This window comes from Hyperolius riggenbachi, chromosome 2 (genome assembly GCF_040937935.1).
Source record: "Hyperolius riggenbachi isolate aHypRig1 chromosome 2, aHypRig1.pri, whole genome shotgun sequence".
Taxonomy (NCBI): Eukaryota; Metazoa; Chordata; class Amphibia; order Anura; family Hyperoliidae; genus Hyperolius; species Hyperolius riggenbachi.
The window spans coordinates 480,433,366-480,454,691 of NC_090647.1; the positions used below are offsets into that span (position 1 = coordinate 480,433,366).

General features: G+C 41.0%; 1 protein-coding gene across 1 annotated transcript in view; it reads right to left on the minus strand.

Annotated features, from left to right (window-relative positions):
- PRPF8 (pre-mRNA processing factor 8) overlaps nucleotides 1-21,326 on the minus strand; it is a 63,185-nt gene that overhangs the window by 12,605 nt on the left and 29,254 nt on the right. Inside the window, exons 18-37 of the mRNA XM_068270296.1 lie at nucleotides 19,738-19,864; nucleotides 19,447-19,639; nucleotides 16,580-16,767; nucleotides 15,240-15,478; nucleotides 15,007-15,153; nucleotides 13,719-13,929; nucleotides 12,710-12,826; nucleotides 12,235-12,482; nucleotides 9,812-9,991; nucleotides 9,590-9,725; nucleotides 9,240-9,409; nucleotides 6,971-7,100; nucleotides 6,727-6,873; nucleotides 6,395-6,555; nucleotides 5,301-5,492; nucleotides 4,976-5,213; nucleotides 3,149-3,277; nucleotides 2,769-2,882; nucleotides 2,491-2,664; nucleotides 2,019-2,212 (exon numbers count right to left, since the gene is read on the minus strand). Of these exons, the coding sequence (XP_068126397.1) occupies nucleotides 2,019-2,212; nucleotides 2,491-2,664; nucleotides 2,769-2,882; nucleotides 3,149-3,277; nucleotides 4,976-5,213; nucleotides 5,301-5,492; nucleotides 6,395-6,555; nucleotides 6,727-6,873; nucleotides 6,971-7,100; nucleotides 9,240-9,409; nucleotides 9,590-9,725; nucleotides 9,812-9,991; nucleotides 12,235-12,482; nucleotides 12,710-12,826; nucleotides 13,719-13,929; nucleotides 15,007-15,153; nucleotides 15,240-15,478; nucleotides 16,580-16,767; nucleotides 19,447-19,639; nucleotides 19,738-19,864 (3,435 nt within the window). The remainder of the gene's footprint in view (nucleotides 1-2,018; nucleotides 2,213-2,490; nucleotides 2,665-2,768; nucleotides 2,883-3,148; nucleotides 3,278-4,975; nucleotides 5,214-5,300; nucleotides 5,493-6,394; nucleotides 6,556-6,726; nucleotides 6,874-6,970; nucleotides 7,101-9,239; nucleotides 9,410-9,589; nucleotides 9,726-9,811; nucleotides 9,992-12,234; nucleotides 12,483-12,709; nucleotides 12,827-13,718; nucleotides 13,930-15,006; nucleotides 15,154-15,239; nucleotides 15,479-16,579; nucleotides 16,768-19,446; nucleotides 19,640-19,737; nucleotides 19,865-21,326) is intronic.

Consider the following 21,326-nt stretch of genomic DNA (forward strand, 5'->3'; position numbering starts at 1 on the left):
TATTTTTTACAATATTCATTTATAGATTTAGTCAGTGTTTGCCCATTGTATGGTCTTTCCTCTCCCTGCTTTACATTCTGAAATTTATCACTGGTGGTGACATTTTTAGTTCTGCCAGATGATCTGTAAGGAATGTTCGTTACTGAGAGTTCTATGCACAGAGGGAGATATTGCTGGCTTGGCAGTTGGAAAAAGCTGTTATTTCCCACGATGTAACAAGGTTTACAGACAGCAAACGGTCAGGGCCTTGGGGTCATGACATCACACTGTGGGAGGGGTTTCACCACAATATCGGACCTCCCTGATGATCTATTCGAGAAAAGGTAAAGATTTCTTGTGGGAAAAGGAGTATTGGCTACTGATTGGGATGAAGTTCAATCCTTTGTTAAAGTTCCTGTTTAAGATGACCATACACTTATAAATGTCCACCAAATTTGACTTAATAGATCCCAGTCAGATCAAATCTGTTCTGAGAGGGATCTATTCAGGCCACACATTAGCCATAGAAGTTTAATAAGATTTCAGCATCAATATCTTCTGTCTGAAGCGAGTAACCAATTGATTGGGCCAGCCGCAGCATCGATTTCTATCAAATTTGGTTGGTGATTGAATCGATGGGAAATATCAATGTGTATGGCCACCTTTACAGATTGCCTCAATCTTTATTTTTATTGCAAGGTTAAAAAGCGATTAGAAGAATTTTTAACGCCCTAGTTCAGCATCCCATTTTTGCATACAATGGTAAATGTGCATTCATTTATAGTGCACAGTGTTTTGTATATTGTACATCTGTAGTTTTTGCAGCCAATATATTGAATATGCCCGTTTGGCTTCTGGCCTGATAAATCGTTTGTTGATCGAAATCGCGATCACGGAAATGGCGATTCCGTGATCGTCATAGTTGCAATTTTATCCCCCTCTGCAGGCTGTCCCATCTCCCGCTGTGCACAGCTTGCCGCTCCGTGCAGCGGCGGCTCAGCGGGTCCTTTGCGGCGATGGAAGCGGCTCACTCTCTCCCCAACCACCGTGCACACTGACTGCAGCCTATCAGATGAGTGGGCAGCTGACTCCGCCCACAGGCTCTCGCTCTTGCGGCAGATCACTCACCAGCGCCTCCATGTCATTGGCTGGGCGGATGGCAGACTCCGCCCACAGGCTCTCAATTCGCCTAGCTCACTCCTCCCAAGTCCACATCACTAACTGGGCACCCATTAGCCTGTCAATCAACATTTTTTGCACTACCTCCAAAAAATTGTGAATCGAATTGAAATCGCAATTTGATAGAAATCGTGCGATTTCATCTGTTCCTAAAATCGTTCAGGCCTACTATGGATGTTCCTTTCCCAGAGCAGAGCACCTGACCCAGCCCACCTTACCCCGCTGCATATTGTGGCCATCACAGGGACTACAGTTCCTCCATGCACAATGTGTAATAAATCATAGATCTCCCATCTCCGCTCTAGTTTCTTTATAAAAGTGATGCATACCTCTCCTCACCTTCTCTGCCTCTAATACAGTAGTTTATTATACACAGCATAGAGGAAAGAGACAGGACTTGATGATTACATTCTCCAGAGCTATAGTGTTGGCTATGCAGGGTTAATCTATCAACAGCACAGAGGAGGTGGGAGTTCTGTGTGTTTACAGTGAAAAACTGGCTGGTCTCCTCTCCCAGCCCCACCCTTATGTGGATGGGGAGGAGTTTGGACAGGTTAAAGTCTACAATTCAGTCTACCCAAGCTACCAATCACAAAGGACATCAGTTTTGCAAACCCAGCTAGCCAGATTGTAAAAAGAAGGAACAGTACAAAAGAAATTAATGTGCACAGCTCATAACTTAGTGCACTGCAAGTTTTGATACATGTTACACAATACAAAGTAAAAAAAAAATGAGCCCAAACTAGGGCATTCAGAACTGCTATACATTTTAAGATGTTAGCATATATCCATGCGATTCCCAGTCAACAAGAAGTGGAACAGAATGGTGGCAGTAGAAAAAAAAAAAGTTAGATCCTTACTTGTTCTTCTTTCCGTAGTCCGCTAAAATCAGATCCTTTAACTGAACTTCAACTTTGATCCATTCCTCATCAGTTAGTGTGGGCCAGATGTGGTGAGGCTCTGTGATTGTGGTCTTGTCTGGTTTAAGGATCACCTTTGCCCGATCATTATTGACATGCAGAGCTCTCAGAATCAAGATCAGTCGAGAAAATGCCTGCAAGAGATTTCACAGACCTTTTTACCAATGCAGTCAAGCTTGTAATAGTTGATCTATCCATAGACTTGACACTATTTTAATGCATCTTATATCTATTAAATATTACTAACCCCCCCCCCCCCCCCCATAAAAGAAAAAAAAGAACAAACTTCCTTTCAAAAGAGGTCTCTTCATATTGAAAGAGGGCCTGGTACTCCATGTTAAAAACTAACTCATCCTAATGCAGAATTAAAGGACTTTAATGCACGTCTACCACAGTAGTACCCCACACGTACAGTGTAAGAAGAAATGGTCTTCAACCAGTCATCATAGAGATTGAAAAGCACCATCTGTGGCTCTGTGGCCTTCAGGATCAAATCACCAAATTTCTCCACCTTCAGACAGGCCTGGAAAGGCAGCTGCAGCTCAGAGCCTTTGATTACAATATTCGGGAAGTCCAGCAAGTGCACCTGAAATATCAAAACATGAATATAGGATATGCAGAAAAAGAAGTACAAACTAAGACAAACTGAACTTCACATAGTTCTATAGAGAAAGTAAAATTCAGTCTTACCTCAAGAGGATCCAACATGCCCTTCCTGGTAACAATGATCTGCTTCGGCTGCTCTTCAACTGGCAGAGAACGGATCAAAGCCGCAACTTCTTCTGCAGTTTTCCACTTGGCCAGCTACAAAAGTAGGATCAAATTTAAATGGTTAAGTTAGACAAGAAGCATCAGTACATTTATAAATTGTTTTTAATAAAACAAAACATACATTTGCTCAAGAAACCATGTCACTATGTCACTATGTCGATATGGATAAAAAGAGTATGAAGCAAATAAACTGCACAGCAGTGTGATTTTTAAATATAATACACAAAGCACAAGAAACCAGGTGGTAGCTAATTATAGACAGACGGAAGTGGCTGGTTGTACTGCATTTCAAAACGTACCTGACCCAATCGCTTCTGCCCTGCCCACACAGATGTATGGATAATCTTCAGGAAAAGCTGCCCCGTTCTGGGGTTAAAGATGAAAATGGCTCCATTTATGGGCTTAGTTGTTAAGTTACCTTCAAAGGTCTGCAATGAAAATATGGAAAAAAAACAAGTCAGACAGATGACTAAACCATTAAGGTTTAAAAGTCCGATAAGTATAAATAAGAAAACTAGTTCTGTATAACAGTAGAATCAAGAATCTGATCTAATGAAGGAAAATGTCCAAAAATTTTAGTTATATGAACTAGACCAGGAATGCTGAACTCAAATACAAAATGGGCCGAAATTGTACACTGGGACCAAGTCGCAGGCCAACCTCAATGTCTACTGGCCACCTTCCGCCCTTATAAATTTCCCAGGTGTCTAATGGCCTCCCTCCAACCACTATACAGTTCCCCTCCCTTGTACAATGTCCTGGTGTCTAGAGGCCCCCACCCTTCCCTATACAGTTCCCTAGTGTGTAGTGCTTTATCCCTACTTACCCCATATGGCTTCTCAGCTGTTCTAGGACTTCACCTCCAATATAGCTTCCCTAGTGGTCTAGAGTGGGCCAAACATAATGCAATGTGGGGAAACCACTCAGGGGCCAAATTTAATGGCTCTGAGGGCCAGATTTAGCCCATGGGCTGGAGTTTGATACATATGAACTAGACAGTATATGGCACCAGTCAACCTCTATATTAAACCACAGAAGAGGCATTTATCATGAGTAGTGTACACAAGACAGCAAGTGAACAGTCAGATCAAGAAAGTTATGTGCTAGAAAGGTCAAGAGTAAGGTTCTGAGCTACTTTGACAAGAGCAAAATTGGGGTGGCTATACAATAGAATTAGAGCATCTCCAAATCTGCAGTGTGATGCTAGTACGCAGGGTAGTACCTAGCAAAAATTAGTAGAAAGGAAAAAACTGCTTAACTGGTGACAGGGTTAAGGACGCCCAAGGATCAAAGATGTGATCTTAAAGTCTATTTTTTTGTGTGTGCAATATTTCGATAAAAAGGCCGAAAACTTATCAGGTGAGTGATAAGAAGGTAAGACAACACTTGCCTTTTAAACAGTTTTTAAAAGTTTTATATCAGATGCTTCCAGGAAGTAGCGGTTATGTTGGGGGATTTGAACTTTATGGTTTGTTCATATTTTCCGCAACTCTATACTAATATACTACAACAGATCGGGCTCCCGTTGTCAGCGTTCCTTTTTTTATACTGCGTTCAGAACAGAGGTGACAAAAGCAGTGGGAGATCCTGTCCCAAATAGAGCAAGTTTGGTTTATAGATGAAATTATTTTACAAAGTTACATTGTCTGTATGTTCTTCATTCCATCTGACGTTTTTCTACAGCATTATGTATAGTTTGTTATGTTATATATGACGCATCATGTAATCTAATAGTTATAATTACAATGTTGAGGCTTTTTAAGTAACCCCATGGAGGGCTAAGGTCTGTACATCGTTGGTTAGATGGCCATTAAATGTAATTTTTCTTAAACTAGCTACCATCAAGATTGGCCCAATATTTGTCCACATTCTGCTCAATGATCCAGACAGCACAGTCATCTGGGTCATAAGGCCAATGACTAAAAAAAAGGCTTGTTTACCAGAGCTCCTCAAGTCTTGAGGATCTCTTACATGTTTTCATGTACACTTTACCAGTGTCAATGTCCTATGTTATATTTTGTATTATAAGAGGTTAGTGTCTGTACTGTTCAAAAACTTCAATAAAACGTTTTGAAACACAAACTTCATGACTAGTGTCAGAACATTTGTGCACACATGGGCTGTACCTTGTGAATGGTTACTCTGTACACATTGGTGTCATCCACAAACCAGATGATCTGATTGGAGAAGAGCTCGCCATAGTTCTGTGAGCTCAGGTAAGGCTCAGTAGGCTCTGAAGAATACAGCTGTAATCCCTTGCGGATGCGCTCACGCAATACATAAAGGGCAGGGTTTGCCTTCATTATCTTGGCCATGGCTTGCTGAATCAGAGGTTTTCCTCCAGGGAACCAGTTTCCGTAGGCACTGAAAATAGACGCAAAACGGAATCCATTTACTAGTTCCAGTCGGTAATTTGCATGGCACATGAAAATCCTGACAAGGTCTCCTTACCTGTGTAGATTATACGCCAAGTCTATGGCAATCAGCACACCAGTTGGAGATGGGTAAATACTCATGTTGTCGGTAGTGTAATCCAGAAACTTTGCCCGGGCATATCGCTCAATGTCATGAGAGTCATAATCTCCCCATCTCAGCTGAATGTCAATCCAGTACTTCTGTGTGGTGGTGCTGTCCATAACATCTCTAGATAAAGAGAATGCACATCGCAAGTTTAAAATAAACCAAATGACTTCCAAGATTCTTTAAAAACACAATCAAGGAAATGGCCCATACTAAAGTAAAGTAAAAAAAAAAAAAAGGTGTTCAAACTCAACACGATCTTGAAATTAAACGGATGTCAAATTCGGTGCAAAAAAAGAAAAAAAGATTTCTGAGATAATGCATAACTAAAATTTATAAAATTGGAACCTATACTAATTGAATCCCCTTAGGACTTCATTTAAATTGGTACATTTTTAAGCTGCAGGAATATGCATAATTCCACATCAATTTGCATCTTATGGACCATAAAGCCAAACTTTCTTGGTTGTCTGCAGCCAGCCTCCATGTTTGACTGCAAGACCAATTGCCAAGCTTAAAGGTGAGCTTGATATGGAGTCTGCCATACTTATTTTCTCTTAAACAATGCAAGTTGCATGGCTGTCCCCCTGATCGGGTGTCTAATACTTTTAGCCATAGACCCTGAATAAGCATGCAGATCAGGTGCTCGGACTGAAGTCTGACTGGATTAGCCACATGCTTGCTTCAGGGTTGCGATTCACACACTACTGATGCTAGAAGATAAACAGGACTGCCAGCCATCTGGTATTGTGTAAAAGAAAATATGGCAGCCTCCATATTCCTCTCAACTCAGGTACACCAAGTTCAGATGTGGTCAAAGGTCACATGAGTCCTAAACTTTTTTTTTTTACATAGTAGGATTTACATATTAGAGCAAAAAGGCTTTGTGAATGGCCGGATGTGAATCAGGAGAATAAGGAGTGCATATAGCCCTATAAGGTGCAAGCTGTGTATTTTATGGTGGGTGTGGGTATTTGTTTGGCAGATTGTATGACAGTGAAGTAAGCAAACAAACGAATACATACTTGGAGTCTGCGAGCAGAGAAGGACGGGACACATTCCACTTATAGGAAGCAAACAGCAAGATATCAGCACAGGATGAGTTCATCTTGTAAGACTTTCTGGGGTGGATGGTTTCCTTCTGGACAGTCTCAATTTCCAGAGCATCAAGCTCCTGGTCAAACACCTTAATAATACAGAAATGAAGGGAGGACACTTTTTATTTATTGATCACAGAAGGAACCAGCATAACTAATTTGACTTGAGACCTGCCAATAAAAGGCTGGACATTAAACAGGAAAATCCAGCGTATTGCAATAAGGAATGTAACACAAAAAGTCAGAAGTCTGAGACTCACCTGACACAGATCCATGACAATGCTCTCATGAATCTTCTGCCACAAGTGGGCCCTGAAGATCTGAATCAAGGAGATCTTGAGTGTGGGGATCTTGCCATGCATGAAAATGCCAGTCAGATCTAACTGCACTTGGAATCCAACGTACACCTACAAGATACAAACTGCCTGTGGTTAGAAAGGGAAAGGAACTAGAGAAAAAGGAAAAACAAAAGATACAAATCCTTAGTTGCACAGACAAACATACGTTAGCTCTGTTGATTGTAGGAGACCACCAGAGTGTGAATCTTCTGTTGGGGATCTGATTTAAACCAGACCTCTGAGCATTGGTCAGCTTTTTCCACTTCATGGACTCCTCAAAGCCACTGGCTTTTTCCCTGCAATGATAACGTGCAATTAGCAAACAGTCAAAAGAAATATATTCTTTATTTGTAAGTGAAGTACAGGGTGGCTGGATAGTGTAATGGTTAAGGGCTCTGCCTCTGACACAGGAGACCTGGGTTCGAATCTTGGCTCTGCTTGTTCAGTAAGCCAGCACCTATTCAGTAGGAGACCTTGGGCAAGTCTCCTTAACACTGCTACTGCCTATAGAGCGCGTCCTAGTGACTGCAGCTCTAGCGCTTTGAGTCCGCCAGGAGAAAAGCGCAATATAAATGTTCTGTGTTTCTGTGTTTGAAGTAATAAGCTTTTCACTGCTGACTGGCTGTCAGAAGATAGCCAGCTTATACTTTGAGTGCTGGCCGTATGTAGCTATTCGTAATTTAACGTCCCTAGCTATACTGACAGTTATACACGTCAATACAAAACATGCTGTGAACAGTTATTAATGTGCATACACGTCATTACTCTCCTGCACTGTATAGAAGACCCCTGCTTGACACATTTTGGCAAGTTATAGGAAAAAAAAGGTAATGAAAATTAATTGGATCAGTTTTTGCACAGAAATACAGGGGAAATTGAATGCCAGGGAGGTTAAATTAAATAGCGGGTTGGGGGGGTGTTAACTTACCCATTTAGCCTATAGCACATGCATTCCACCCGCGTTCCAAGTAACTGTACTACTGCCTTCTTCAAACCCGGAAGGAGGAAGCAGCGGAGTTACATGGACCAAAGGTGGAACACATCAGCTATAGGCTGCATGGGTAAGTTAACACCCTCTGCTGCAGGCAGCACTATCTAATTTAAATTTAAATTACAAGTAGCTATGCACTCGTAGCGCGGAACACTACACGACAGATGAAAAATGCATTTAGATAAGGGAATGGATAATTAATATTTTCAGAAAAGATGAAGTTGCAGAATTAGACTACAAATTGATAACAATTCAAAGTAGATTCTGCTTATCAGAGTGTAAAATGTGTAAAACTTCTAACGCATTTATTTGCTACAGTATTTAAACTATTCCTATGCCCTGTATAGTAAACATTAAATCTGGAGGCCTATATTTATAAAAAAAAATGATAATGCAGGTAGAAGCAGGAAATTGTTGAGCAAACTATTTTAATCATATATAAATAGGCAGCAAATATGCAAATTGGGTGACTTACATGGCTAATGACAGAATTAAACATGATCTACTAATGTACTCTTATAACCCGATTAGAAGGGTACACACTGTTTAACACATAATGGGACAGGGACACTCAACAAGGTTATTGGCATGTTTCCCTCTGACCACTGCAGCTAGTGTGGTTTACAATAAATGGCAGCACTTTCAATTAACCATATACAAGAAAACCAAAGTATGCTAATTCTTTTGCACCACTAAAGCCAGGTACTCACTTTTCAATTATGATTAGCCAATCGCTGGCCAATTTTACCACCTCCATGTGGTAAAAGGGTCAACAGATTTTGAATGCTATGAACAGATTATGTACCGTAGGTTACCCTCATACTACATGAAGGTGGTGAAGTTGGCCAGTGATTGGACGATTATAATGGTGTGTACCAGGCTAAAGGGGTCTACTAATGATCCAATCTTTTTTATCCTATTTCACCAAATCTATGTAGTAGAAGGGGATAATTTAGGCAGTTCCCTTATATTTCATACAAATGGTAAGATTGGATTGCAGAATATCCTTGCTGAACCACCACTGTGTCCGGATAAGTAATTGGCCAGACCATGTGAAAGATTGAAGCAAGAATAAATGAACATTTATCAACAATGAATACATTCAGCTGCAAGAAAGGTGTTTGCTATCCATAATGCTCAGCTTTGCTTAGAGTAAAAAGGGAATGAGCAAATTTATTTTCAACACCATTTGTTACAGTATAAGCAGTTTAGGGTTTTTATAAATATCTCAACTCCAATTCAAAGAGACGAATAATGTCCCCAACTCAAACCAGACATGTTTTCATATACATGAGCCAAACACATCTAAATGTACCAATGCTGCAAGATATTACTGACTAAAAGAATGCCAGTTTTAGCTTATTTCAGTGTTACTGGTCAGTGTTACTGAGGTGTCCATTAGGACCCCATGTGTGTCTGCTAGACTTTTTTTTATTGTTCTTACCAGAAGAGACCCTCCCATGTGGGGAAGTAGGTGCCCTTGAAAAGTGTGTGCTCCAGGATGCCCTCCACGCCTCCCAGTGCCTGGATCATATCGGTACGATAGTTGTTCAGATTCCAGAGCTTTCCATCATGGCGCTGATGAGTCCACCAGAATGGGTTCTGTTTCAGTACCTGGAAAGTTTCAAGACAATCTGGTAAATACACTAAAAACAAAAACCTAAGGGAATCCAGTCTCAGTTATGATATTGTTTGCAAGGGTAACTCACAGGTAAAATACTAATTTTGGTGTGCAACATTGTAAGGGTCCCAATAAAACTCTAGAGAACAAACAAGGAAAAATAGCAATATTACCTGGTACTGTTTAAAGTCTGTACGGACTCTCCAGCCCTTGTCATAGGCCAGTGTGTGCCTATCCTTCTGGAAGAGAGTGTTGATTCGTGGAATACCTCTATCCCACGAATCTTCCAAATCTTCAAGAGTCAGACGCCTGAAACAAACAAAGTTAAAGCTGTAACTCTCAGAACTTTTTTTTTCTTGTTCTAATTAATAAAAGAACAGATGTATAAAGTATACCTATTTTGAGCAATGGCTTCTTGTCTCTTGAGGGCATATTCAGCCCAGACTCGCTGAGAGTCGATGAACTCACTCTCCCAAGGCTGGATGTAGCGGTACAAATTCGGGATCAGCTGATCTTCCTCATGACTCATACCAGAGCGGAAGTGGGTGATGCCAACATCGGTCTGCTTTGACCACCTGTTTATAAGGAGTATCAAATTTAATGTACACGCAGTACCCTTTAGCCTTATTCTTTATATGCTAAGCATTTACAAGACATACAGGAAATGTATAGTAACCAAAACCACAAAGCCTTAGAAAGCTAATTCATGAAAGAATAACCGAGGCTACCACTAAAAGTGCTGACTAATGAGAGACTGATGCCTGTGACATAAGTATTAACCCATTAACACTTTCAATAGCGTTATCTCGTTTGATATAAGTGCACTACTTTTGACCTCAGTTGGTAGAACTAGTTGTGCTGTAAATTCTTGGAAAGCTTTGATCTCTCTCCACTAGCAGAAAATATAGAAACTGAAAGCAGAAGTCCTCTGTTATTGTCTCACACTGCCCCCTAGTGACAAGTGGCCATAAAATTCCTATGTACTGGCACTCGCATAGAGTTCTACTACATAGCGCCCAAATCCAAAATGGTGCATCAGGCACTTCCTTTGACCAAAGCCAAGTGCGCTGATGTCACAGAAAGTTGTGCTTTCCTTCCCTACCATTCATCCTGTCTAATGAGATTAAAACCTCACTATGTTTATATGCAGCAGTGGGAGCAGACCCTGATCCAGAGGCTCCCTAAGTTAGCAGTCTAGAGACTGTTGGCAGGTTTACACTTTTTGTTACACCTTGCCCACCGTGGCCTGTCCTGTTAGCACTGGTCATTAGTATAATAAAATCAACATACCTGGGCATGTGCTAGACCAAATGACAGCTATTTTTATTTGGCTGGTGCATTGCTGCAGGATTGTCTCAGCAACTCCAGCCTACTGTCCTTTTCTATTATACACTGGCCAAGTTTATGTTAGAGACACTGAAGCGAAAAAAAAAATATGATATTATGATTTGTATGTGTAGTACAGCTAAGAAATAAAACATTAAGATCAGATACATCAGTCTGTTTCCAGTACAGGAAGAGTTAAGAAACTCCAGTTGTTATCTCTATGCAAAAAAGCCATCAAGCTCTACGACTTTCAAAGCCGTGGAGAGGGCTGCCTTCTGACTTTTATTATCTCAACTGTTAGTGAACAATTTTCTTTTTCTCTGCCAGAGGAGAGGTCATTAGTTCACAGACTGCTCTGAAAGAATCATTTTGAACGCTGAGTGTTGTGCAATCTGCACATATTATAGAATGATGCAATGTTAGGGAAAACACGATATACCTGAAAATAAAAATATGAGAATATTTTCTTTGCTGCTAATCTTCTAGTAAGTATTCATAGTACACAACCAAATCATTATATCATATTTTTTTTCCGCTTCAGTGTCTCTTAACTGTGGTTACTGTTTTTTTTTATTTGCACATCCATTTGGTATATCATTGCTATACACCCCATAAGGTCCAATATAATTAGAATCATCATATAACAAAGAGCACCATATGCTTCGAACTCAGATAAACACATGTGTATACATGTGCCCTTTTGAATATCTATCAGCATATTTTTTTTTATATACGGCTTTACGCCTATGATTTCTGCCCCTTTGGGCTGTTGTGTACACATATGTCCATATGGATATATGGCTATTAGGAAATGTTGTGTATTTTTCACTAAAGATTACTTTTTAATACGTAATTAATTACTGTTTATTTATTGTCAGATTAACTGATGTGCATTATATCTGCTGCGTTTAGAGTAACTATTTAGGAGTCTTGATTGTTGTGTTTATAGGCACTATATAGGCACTTTTATTGGCCTGAGGAAGCAGGCTCCGACCCGTGACACGCGTTGCCTGTGCTTTGTTATTAAAAATTCTTTGTCTAAGAATTTTGTCTCTGAGGTAAACCACCTCACTTGTTTTCTTTTAATTGTTTTTTTTTTTTTTTTTTTAAACATATTTTATACATCCAGGGCACCTCTTTATCCCCTATGTGCTCAATCCACCCCTCAACATCCCCCGTTGAAAAGGTATAAGCATTAGCCACAGTGTTTTTACATGAGCCTAGTGCTTCTTTTTATCAAGTAGAGCGACCAGCCGAGGTCCTGACTGACCACTCCCGAGTAGAGTCGGGTTCATTGTCTCCACCTGCTGCCGGTGGTTGGTTGCCCCTAGCAACCCACCTTTGTGAGTAGACCTTTTACTTCTTTCCAAAAATTGTGTTACTTTGACATACTGCACCATTGGGCTCCCGTTTTCTCTCTTGTATCTTTTGCTCCAGGGTGCTCACACACCCCATCCACTTTGAGTCTAAGGGTAGGTTCTCCATACATTACCTGAGGTCAGACTGTGGGATGAGCACATGTCCCATAGACAACATTCCTAATCCTCCGAGCTCTTTGGGTGTGTAGAAGACCACAGGAGGAAATCGACTGGGCATTTTGGAGTTCAGACCGATCTTAATTCTGGTTTGGATCTTGTTTTCACATTTCACCAACAGATCAAGCAACTCCTGTGTGTTAACCACAGCTTCACGGAAGTAGGTCATCAGGCCAATCAATGCAGTATTCCACTTGTTCACAATCTGCACAGACATAATGCACTTCAGTGTTTGCTTTTTATAAAACGACTACCGAGTTTCCAAAAAGACAAGACCCATACAATGAGACCCACCCACCCCCCCAAAGAAAAAAAATAAGAGACAAGCAGAACTTGATAACAGCAGTAAGAGTGATGGGGCAGTTAGTGGATGGATTCAGATGTCCACTTGTGTCTACTTTCAATAACGACCCTGTAATCATTACAACCCACCTTGGTAAAGGTAGTGGACCCTGAAGCCATCAGAATCTGGCGAACTCTGTTGTGGAATCTCTGCATGGATTCATCATCCACTCTCAGGAAACACTGTGCCGTACGCTCTTTGGTCACCTAGAAAAACAAGAACAAAAACAAAATCTGTTTTATGTTCCATAGAAGATAAGTTTATGAAGATATAATGTTGTGGATGACATAGAGGCTAAGTGGTTAGTAACCTCGCCATGTAGCACTAGGACTCCAGGTCTGATGCCTGACCATGACACTATCGGCATAGAGTGTGTTTATTCTCTCAGTGTTTGCATGAGTTTCCTCTATGCACTTGTTCTCTCCTGCATCCAAACATAACTAAAAACATACATACTGGTAAATTGGTATTCCCCACCGAAAATGAGATGGTAATCTTTAGTATATGCAAAGTGTTAACCGTATACAATTGTATGCAGTTTCAAAAACATTTGACTTGGTCCAATTTAAAGCTGCATATAGATGCGTGCAATTAATAAATTTGCATCAAGTTGAAATGATTACCCCTTCATTGATCACATCTACTTGGGATGGTCAAGGAGATGTAAATAATTCTGAATGGACGTAGGATTATGCAAATTCTAAATGCAAAGTTATTAAGCTGGAAAATGGAAAAAATCACACACTGCTGAGGAGACATTTTGAATTCAAGCTGCAGACATTTACAAATTGCATAATCCTACATCAAATCAGAATTATCTGCATCGCATTGACCAACCCTAATATCTACACAGTGTGGCACTACCAACACCTAATAAACATAGCCTTATAGTCAACCATGGTAAGAATTACATTGTGAACTCTGAGGGACAGTTAGTGATTTGTCTTATGTACTCTATAAAGCTTTTCAGAATGCCAGTGCTGTATACTGTATTTTCCTGCATATAAGTTTCACACCACTTTTTTTGCAATATCTATTCTTAAAAAAAAAAAAATTGTGCGTGCAAATAAAGGACACATTATGAACAGTATATCAAACCTCATTCTGAAGGTTCCAGACACCGTCTTTATGAGTAAATTCCTCATAACTGGTACGGCACTTGGGCAGAATACGACACTCAAACCCACACATGTTGAAGAGCAAGTTGGGATTGTCTTTGCTGTAGACTGACACAAAGCTGTTCTCCCACTGCACAGTGGTGACAGAGCGAGGCAGACGGTTTTTGATATCCCAGAATACAGCCCGACCACTAAGTAGAAAGAAGAGGGAACATCATTAAGAAGAGGTAACAGCACAGCCAATACACAAAAGTTTCTTCAAACAAAGCTTCAGTGAATGTATAATAAGAGTTCCAAAACAACCATTCTTTTATAACCTCTGCAACGACTGATGCAACTATGCTCCCCACTATAGCAAATGCCACAATTTTATTCACCACTAAAACAAGTGTAGACTCCCACTCCTAAGCGTGCATAGAACCAGGGCTGTGGAGTCAGTCGAGGAGTCTGAGCCATTTTGGGTACCCGGAGTCGGTGATTTCATAAACTGAGGAGTTGGAATCGGATGATTTTGTACAAAATCAACAGAACTGGTAAGTATTAGCCTAAGGAGTCAGTCATTTTGGGTACCCAGAGTCGGAATCGGTTTCATAAACTGAGGAGTTGGGAGTTGGAAGATTTTTGTACCGACTCCACAGCCCTGCACAGAACTAAAAAGAAATTTGCATCAACTTGAAAATATTACCCCTTCATTAACCATATCTACCAGGGACAGTCAATGAGATGTAACTAATTCTGAGTTGATGTAAAATTATGCAAATTCTAAATATAAGTTATGCAGCTTGAAAATGGACCGATCACACACTGCAAAGGAGAAACTTTGACTTCAAGCTACATAAATGTATATTTAGGATTTGCATAACCCTGCATCAAATCAGAATTATTTGCATCTCATTGACCATCCCCAATATCTATATATGTCCGTACCTGACCTACACAATGTCCCGCATCCAAAAATAAGTAACCCAAAACCTGCATACTGGTAAATGAATCTGTACTCCCCAGCCCAAATAAACATAGCCTTAGAGTCAACCAGAATTACATTGTAAACTCTTCTGAGGGACAGTTAGAGACCTGAATTATCCTATGTACTCTACACAGCTTTGCATAAAACCATAAATCTGCAATTTCTCTGTCTCTCTAAAAACAATCAAAAAACATCTAGAACTCTAGAGGTAGTGCTGCAGAACGTGTGTCTGGATCAACAACACTCCTCATTGTTGAAATAAATTTTCTGGCGTTAGCTAGAAAAAAAGGATTTAACTCACAGATTGACATCATGTTTCATGAGCCTCATCCTGGCATCCCTTGGCCAGCACTTCTTATTATTGTAGCCCACTATGTTCTCATTATTTGGATCTGGATGTTCTGTGAGGTATCTCTGAATGAGATCTCTAGCTTCATCTGCTGAAAACCTACAAGACATGAAACAAAGTGTCGTTACAGAAACTTAAGCCCAAATGTTCACAATATATTTTCGTGAACGGTTTATTGCCCCCACCTGAAGAAAATGTGGATGCGATCAATGTATCTGCAGTACAAGCGGATGGGGTGAGCAGCTTCTGTGGCCACATCCTGGAAACTCAAGAAATCATTTGGCATTTGAGGTGGGCCAGCCATCTCACTGGCTCTGTGTAAACCCAACACTAACAGGTCCATCACCAGCCCATAGTATTGAACAATGAAAGAGGCAAACTGGAGTCCACGAATAATGCCATACGAGTTAGTGTGGTTCATGTCCTAAAAGAGAAAGTCAAATATTTTTAGAACAAGTATTAAAGTAAAACTAAAACACATCAAATACAAAATCTTCAAATGCAGAAGCTGCAGTACAGCAGCAAAATAACCTGGTCTGAGCTGCCAGTGGGGAAGGAAGTTTGTCATTTAGGGGCTGCAGGGAGCAGCTAGCCTACAAAATATATTTTCCAGCATAAACCACTAATCTATACTGGCAATGAAGTAGTCAGGGGAGGGACCTATTCCATTAACAAAATGTTTTCTTGGACAAGAGCTTAAGTATTAAGGTGGCCATTTAGATTGCTACCAGATGTGGCAAAATGATTCTTCTCAACTTCCACACTGCACATCTATTTTCAATAAAATCCAGCAGGGAACCTATTGAAAATCTATCAAACTGCAGCGTTGCACTGCAGCATTATTGGCAGTCGCTCCTGCTGTGCCCCCAATCAAACTTATGGTTCTTCTGTCCTGTCCAATATAGTCGTTCAAAACAAATAGACTAAGGGCCCTTTTCCACTAGCGCGTTTGCGCTGGCTGAATCGGAAAATCGCAAACCGCTAGCGATTTTACAATCGCTACGGTTTGCTTTTTAACATAGGAATCGCGGTAGGTAATTTCCACTACCGCGATTAGTTTTTTACAGGAACGCGAGACGGATCGATATTTGCCGCGATTTTGCATAGCATGCATAGCATAGCAAAATCACGGCCGCAAACGTCGGGAAATCGTCGGTAATTGCGATTCAGCAATCGCTAGTGTTCAGCGTGAACGCTAGCGACTGCTAGTGGAAAAGGGCCCTCAAAGTCAATTGGGGGTATTGATTCCCTGTAGATCAACCACCCCCTCTCCCCCCCCAAAAAAACCATGCCAATACATTTGAGTCTACCCACTGCATCAGCATGTGTGCCATTTTTAGCAACAAAATATATTTTTTTCCCCACTCGCTAATCCCCAATCTTGACCACTTATGCGCATGGCGCAGCGCTGGGAGAGTTTCTGTATCCAAGCTACATTCAATGCCCATTCCGTTACAGCAAGAGCTAAAATTCAACTCTATCAATGTAGCAATACAATTGAAACATCGTACATGAATATACATACTTTGTAATTGATCACAACGTTGTTCTTGGCTGTCATGTAATCAGCAATGTTGTGATCGACGATCAGACGCAGGAGACGATTCAGCAGAGTCAAATCAATCTTTTCATACATCTTCTCAAATCGAGATTCCAGCATCACGTTACATTCACCTTCAGTGGTATCCCAGACATCCTGCAGGTTGTTGATACCTGCAATAATATGCAAATGTTTAAATGATCAAGTCCACCACTAACTGACATTCTGGGTCATAGACTGGCCCAGCTAAGAAGATGCATCCACTAGCTCCTTGTATCTTTTGGGAACTGCGATTGCAAGATGCCTCCAAATGAAGTTTCCAGTTCTGCACCATGGCATCAATTATCACTCTAAGGGCTGTATGCAATTCACTTTTTCACCTGAGTTTTCTCCTAGGTGATAATTTTAAACTTGCCAATAACATTTCTTTTAACCCACCAGAAAGCAAGAAAATACTCAAAATAATGTTAATAGTACTTTCTCACCTACATTTTGGTACTTTTTAAGTTGAAAAGTGCTGGAAAGTTATTTTAAATTGAAGATGAAAAATTATCTCCTAGGAGAAAACTCAGGTGAAAAAGGGAATTGCATACGGTCCTAAGTCTCACCAGTCTTCACATGAAAAAACATTTTGTGCTTATGATATGCAGGAGCCACATACAGATGTAAAGAGCAAGCTGGTGGGTCAACATTTTAGCAGTTAACCATACAAACTTTTAAGCAGATGGATTAAAGCTTTGTAAGGTTGTGTTCTAATAGAATAAAATAGTTTAAAAATACTAATCCAGTCACATATGAAGAATTCAATTGTTTATACAGTGCAGCAAAGAGAATAACCCGATTCTGCCTCGCAGAAGTCTAAGAGTGGAAGGGATGCACCGTACAGTGCTGCTCGTAATGGAAAAATCTACGCTTACGGATCATTACGCGTAATTTTACGCTATTACGCATTACGCAATTACGGTTACGGCGAAGGAAATTATCTACGGTACATCACTGTAATTACGCGTAAACGTACGCAATTACGCGTAAGGATACCGTAATGAAGGCGCTTACACTACGATGTTACGCGTAGTGCCGTAATACCCATTAATGCGTATTTTTTGACGCATGCGGACGATATGTACGCAATAGCCGTCAAATAGGACAGTTATTGCGTACATATCATTCGTATGCGTCAAAACGTACGCTTATACTGAAGGGCGGGAGAAGATACTATTGGTTGCTTAGGATGTTGACTGATTGGCTACTCTTAGAAAATGGGAGATTTTACGTTAGTAATTACGCGTAAGTGTTCGTAAAATTACGCATGCCTAGCAATTACGGTAGACAGTGTAATTATGATACCACTTACGATCTTACGCGTAAATAATTACGCGTAAGACCGTAAGTTACGCGTAACGCTTACGCGTAAATTTACATTGAATTACGATGCGTAATTACGCTCATGCGTAATTTCGGCCCAGCACTGGCACCGTAAGCTAACCACACTTAAAGAGACTCTGAAGCAAATATAAATTGTTCTTTTTAGCTGCTAGTTAGCGTAAGGAGTATGAGGAGAGGTGAAACGCCCCATTCCAGCGGCAAAACAAGGGCTTTATACCCCCCCAAATCCTGGGGCAAACATCTAAGACTTTCAAAGTCGTGGATTTTGCTGCCCAGGGAGGCCGAGCTTAGCGCTGTAGCTCTGCCTCTAATGAAGTCAATCTCTGTGCGGATCTCCGCCTCTCCCAGCTCCTCTCTGTAAAAGAAGATTGAGAGGGGCGAGGAGAGGCGGTGATCAGCGGAGACTGACTCCAGTAGCGGCAGAGTTACAGTGCAAAGCTCTGCCTCTTACAGGAAGCCCCCCCCCCACATTTTGCCCCGGGGATTTGGGGAGTATAAAACCCCCGTTTTGCCGATGAAATGTGTCAGTTCACCTCTCCTCATACTCCTTAAGCTAACTAGCAGGTAAAAAAAGAACAATTTATATTCGCTTCAGACTCTCCAACTATTTTGCACAGTGATGTCAGTCTAACTTGATAACAGGAAAGGAGAAGCAGACTGATCATCACAGTTGCTGATTGGCGCGGTCCTATAAACAATCTGTGAGAGGGGGATATGTGTATAAAGTGTATTATTGTAGCTAGTCTTCACAAGCACCCGAATAAAATAATGTCTGAAAATAACTCAAAAATATGGCAATTGCCTTACAATCTGAATTACAAATTCTTTCACTAAAAGTCATTTAAGTATTTCACACATTTAAGACTGACAAATTCTCAAAGGGATTCTAAAGCCTATCAAGCCACAGAACTGCCATTACTTTGCTACGTCAACAATGTACAAAAAGTGGCTGCATTAACCAGCCTGGTGTTCTATGAAGATCGCCAGGCTGGCGACTGGACGTTTTTTTTTATTAAAAAAAACAAAAACTATTGCATGCAGCCAACTTAAAGTTGGCTGCATGAAAGCCCATTAGAGGGCGCTCCTAATGCGTACTTCTGATCGCCTCCGGCGATCAGAGGTAACAAGAAAGGCCGCGATGAGCGGCCCTTCTTGTTATGCTTTCCTCGTCGTCATGGCGACAAGCGGAGTGACATTATGGACGTCAGCTGCCTCCGATACAGCCCTTCGCGCTGGCCGGAACTGTTTGGTCCGGCTGCGCTGGGCGGCCCTCTTTCGCCACTGCACGCGGCGGATCGCTGCGCTGCGGCGGCGATCAGGTAGCACACTCGGCTGGCAAAGTGCCGGCTGCGTGTGCTCCTTTTTATTTGATTGAAATCCCTGAGCGGCAGCCTCCGGCGGTAATGGACGAGCTGAGCTCGTCCATACCGCCCAGCTGGTTAAAGAATGTAAGCTGTATATCCTACCTTGGCACCACTTATACACAAGCAAAGGAGGTGGTTCTGTATCTGCAGGCTTGATCCAGGGAGGAAAGAGACGCCTCTTATCTGCTTCATACCACAGATATTGATCCAGGTAAGCATCAGTGATCTTTTCAAGAGGCTCTACATCATAGACCGGAACCAAGTGGCTGTAAAGGTCCATGAACTCAATCCCCACCTGAAAAACAAAAAAGTGACCGATTGTTAATAGGTTTTAAAACTACAAGATTTGGCAAAAGAGAAAACCACAGATGGGACAACTAAACCACCATTTACCTCCTTGAAAGCTCTCTGAGTGAGCAAGTGACGCTTGATCCTGGACAAAGCTTCGTGGGGATTGTCATATGCTTGTTCAATCAGGCCCAGCTCTTCTCTCTGAGACTGATTCAGACGGGACTTTACACTGAATATAAGAACAATCAGATGTCAACGCACATGTAAAGAAGGATGGATGACAAAAGCGTACAGTTCAATGTCATATAACCTCATACTTCACCATACATCTATTTCCAGGAGGGTTAGGCTCACTATAGCATTTAGAACAAGGCTTACTGAGTTCATTAAAAGGACTCTGAGCACCTCTCATGGGCATGCCTTTAAGCCAGACGACTTCCAACAAAGCCATGCTATGACCCCTCTGGAAGAGCCTCTTGCAATGGCAATGCTTGTCACTTCCTCTTCCTGCTTCATTTAGTGATGCACTTCTCTAACAGAGAAGACAGGGGTGACCCGGAAGTTATAACATAGCCAAGATGGCAGCCGCGATATTTAAATTGAAATCGAACAAAAACTATTTGGTGTAGAACTGCGTTTCAGGCTTTAAATGAAAGAGGAGAGCACAAGCTACAGAAAGGTATGCATCTTTAAGTACTACAGTGAGTAGAAGTGACTACAGTGTGACCCTCACTGATAATTCCCCCTTTTTTTTACCTCTTTCTTGCTCTCAGAAGCCATTTTCTGCTGATAAGAAATTCCAACTATAAAACACTTTCCTAGCAGAAAATGGCTTCTGAGAGTAAGAAAGAGGTTAAAAAAGGGGAATTTCTTATCAGTGAGGGTCACACTAGTCACTTCCTGTCTAAATCAGGACTGAGTCAGCCACTTACATACCTGATATTTAACTCTTTCAGGCAGAGAAAGAAAAAAAGGAACAAAAGCATAGTTATTTGTGTGCTAGGCACTGTACATACACATGTCTATCTCATTATGTCACATTTCAGTTCGGGTATCCTTTAAGCGCTACAGATTTTAAGCTAATGCAATGCTATGGGGAATTTTTATAAAATCACTTTGCTCCAGTGTGAACACACATGGGATAACATTAGCAAGAGCTTTTAAAATCACAAAGTGCTTAGAAAAGCTCTTGCAGTGTGAACAAGCCCTAATCTTCATGAAATCTTACCAACATCCATATACAGTATAAGCACTATAAAGAAAAACTAAAAGTTTACTAAAATTATATTTAACCATAAACACTTTTGGCTGCTGTAATCATACAAGGCAGATGTACTGAAACAACCACCCTCAGGTCTCTCAGATAGGTGGCAAATCACCTCCTCTACCAGTGATCTCAGCTTTTTGCCTACTATCAGGACATCAGTGCACCCCCAACATTTTTGTATATGCAATGTATTGCTTTAGGAGTTATAGCATATCTCAAAAACAGCACATTAACCCCCCCCCCCCCCCCCCAGAAACTATTGCTTATTAGTGGGCACCTCTACACTAAGCACATTATGGCAAGCAGCTAGTCAAGGAAACCCACAGACACTACAACAGTCAAAAATCTTGCACTGGTTATCATGACATGAATATGTTTGTTTACACATAAGAAAGCATCTTAAGCATCCTAATGCAATAGCCAT